At 36.5% G+C, this 1,915-nt stretch overlaps 1 protein-coding gene across 1 annotated transcript; it reads right to left on the bottom strand.

Moving 5' to 3' along the window:
• Positions 1-129: 129 nt before the first annotated feature.
• Positions 130-1,546, bottom strand: LOC107663491 (VPS9 domain-containing protein 1-like; the record flags this gene model as incomplete). Its single annotated transcript, XM_016453725.1, has 3 exons — positions 1,414-1,546; positions 790-862; positions 130-321 (listed from the first exon to the last, which is right to left on the bottom strand). Coding segments are annotated over exons 1-3 (364 nt in total), but the record flags the coding sequence as incomplete, so codon positions are not given.
• Between the last annotated feature and the right edge of the window lie 369 nt (positions 1,547-1,915).

The following is a 1,915-nucleotide window of genomic DNA, read 5'->3' as shown; positions in this document are numbered from 1 at the left end:
CAACATAATGTTCTTTTTAGCAGCATCATATGACCCCTTTAAAGAAATGTCATTATGTTTAATACATACAAGTAGCAACTTCATAGACACCCTTATTGAAAACCCTGAATAAAGAAAATAAAGGCTCACCTGTCATTTTGGGATGATTTGTCGCATTAATAGCTGGAAAGGTGGTCTGTTGGGAAGCGGACAGAGGAGTGGAGGAAATGACAGGTGTTGGGGACTCGGGCTTCCTTATGATGCATGATTTAACCCTCTCTAAACATTGCTCTACTAGTTTCATCATCTTCTCCAATTCCACCGACTCCATCTCTCCCTCCTCTGCAAGAAGAAGTGCATAAGAGTCATATGTCACATTCAGTCCATAAAAACAGAACTTTAAATGTACAGTCTGACAGTGGAGTTACTCCTGCCTAATCAACCAGGCAAACTTAACATAAGCCTGAGAAGTTGAACAAAGGTGATATCTAGCCTTATCTTAATAGGGCTTTAATAATCATTTAATGCAATCTACAGAAGTTAAGATACATTTGAACCCTGTGTGTCTTGTCAATGAAATTAACTTTGATGTCATGATGAAGCACACAAATTTGTGACACATTAGCACATACAATCTCTTCCTTAAAAGTTCTCTCTTGAAATAGGAAGCCAGTTTACATCACAGGACAATGACTAAGGCAGAGGAAATAAATTGCATTGTGAAATAACCTTTGAAGCCTGAAAGCACACATCACATTTGAATAGAAAGGTTGAAGTAATTTTTTAAATTAAGTATGATGACTAACTTACGTTTAGATGTGGCATCTTCAAGCAGAGCATGAGAGATGTAGTTGATACTTCTCAAATATTCACAGTACGCCTCCTATAAAAGGAAATAAATAATCATAGTGGGTGGCAGGAAGATTTTATTGGATGTGTTCTGCAACATAGCGCCATAGAGTTATGTTGAAGTCTTTGCTAGATGTCCTGTTCTGGTGTATCTCGAATTGCCACAACCATCCACAAAAAAAAAGAGAAACACAACATGATTTATCAACGAAATGTTTCATCTAAATCTGCACTGAATCTGTGTTTTCACAACATGAACTCAAACTAGCCCTGAAGAATCTTTAAACACACTCTAATACCAGACGAGTAGGAAACAGGTAATAACGTTTAGTTAACATCAAAAGGTAAACACTCCATATGACCGTTGATGTGATTTTATCCAACGATTTTATCAGGACTTTTATTGAATGAAGTTCACATTTTGGACGCAGTTTTTGTGGGGAAAATCATTGGGGTCCTCTCATGATCATCGGCTTCGATCAATGTTTACGCTGATAAATGACGTGACTCTCGCATGCATTTATTGGCTAAATATGACCATATCTGGACTAAACAGGGCAGGTTTAAAGATTTAAACATCTGTACCTTGTGTCTGTTGCCGGTATCCAGCTGAATGGCCACTTTTACAAGTCTCATGGCATTCTGCAGCGGTCTCTGATTGCTGTCACTGACAGGAGCGGCCATCCTGCCGAAAACAATCGCGCGAGTCTGTCGGCAATCCGCAACAACCCCTAGTGACGTACTTACTGCGTTTTCAAAATAAAAGGAGATGAAATCATAGCTTTTTACTGGCATACGTTTAAATAAACAAAGAAAGTACAGCACGTATTATAATATTTGTTTGACATTTCGGGATTATTGCTTTGAACTGACACTTGAGGTATGACTGTGTGAACAACAATAATAATAAAGAAAAAATAACTGAGACTGAGATAAAAAAAAAAGAGACTGAGATAAAATTTGAATTAAATGTGCCTTAAATGTATTTAATTAAAATGTATTTAATTGAGTTAAATAACTGGGGAAACAAGTAGTAAAATTGTTATATTGTTTATAATCATTTGTTTTTATTTGTTATACCTTCAGT

This window comes from Sinocyclocheilus anshuiensis, unplaced genomic scaffold (assembly GCF_001515605.1).
Source record: "Sinocyclocheilus anshuiensis isolate Anshui unplaced genomic scaffold, SAMN03320099.WGS_v1.1 scaffold13188, whole genome shotgun sequence".
Taxonomy (NCBI): Eukaryota; Metazoa; Chordata; class Actinopteri; order Cypriniformes; family Cyprinidae; genus Sinocyclocheilus; species Sinocyclocheilus anshuiensis.
Note: the sequence above shows the minus strand (reverse complement) of the source record. Positions and strands in the feature narration are given on the sequence as shown.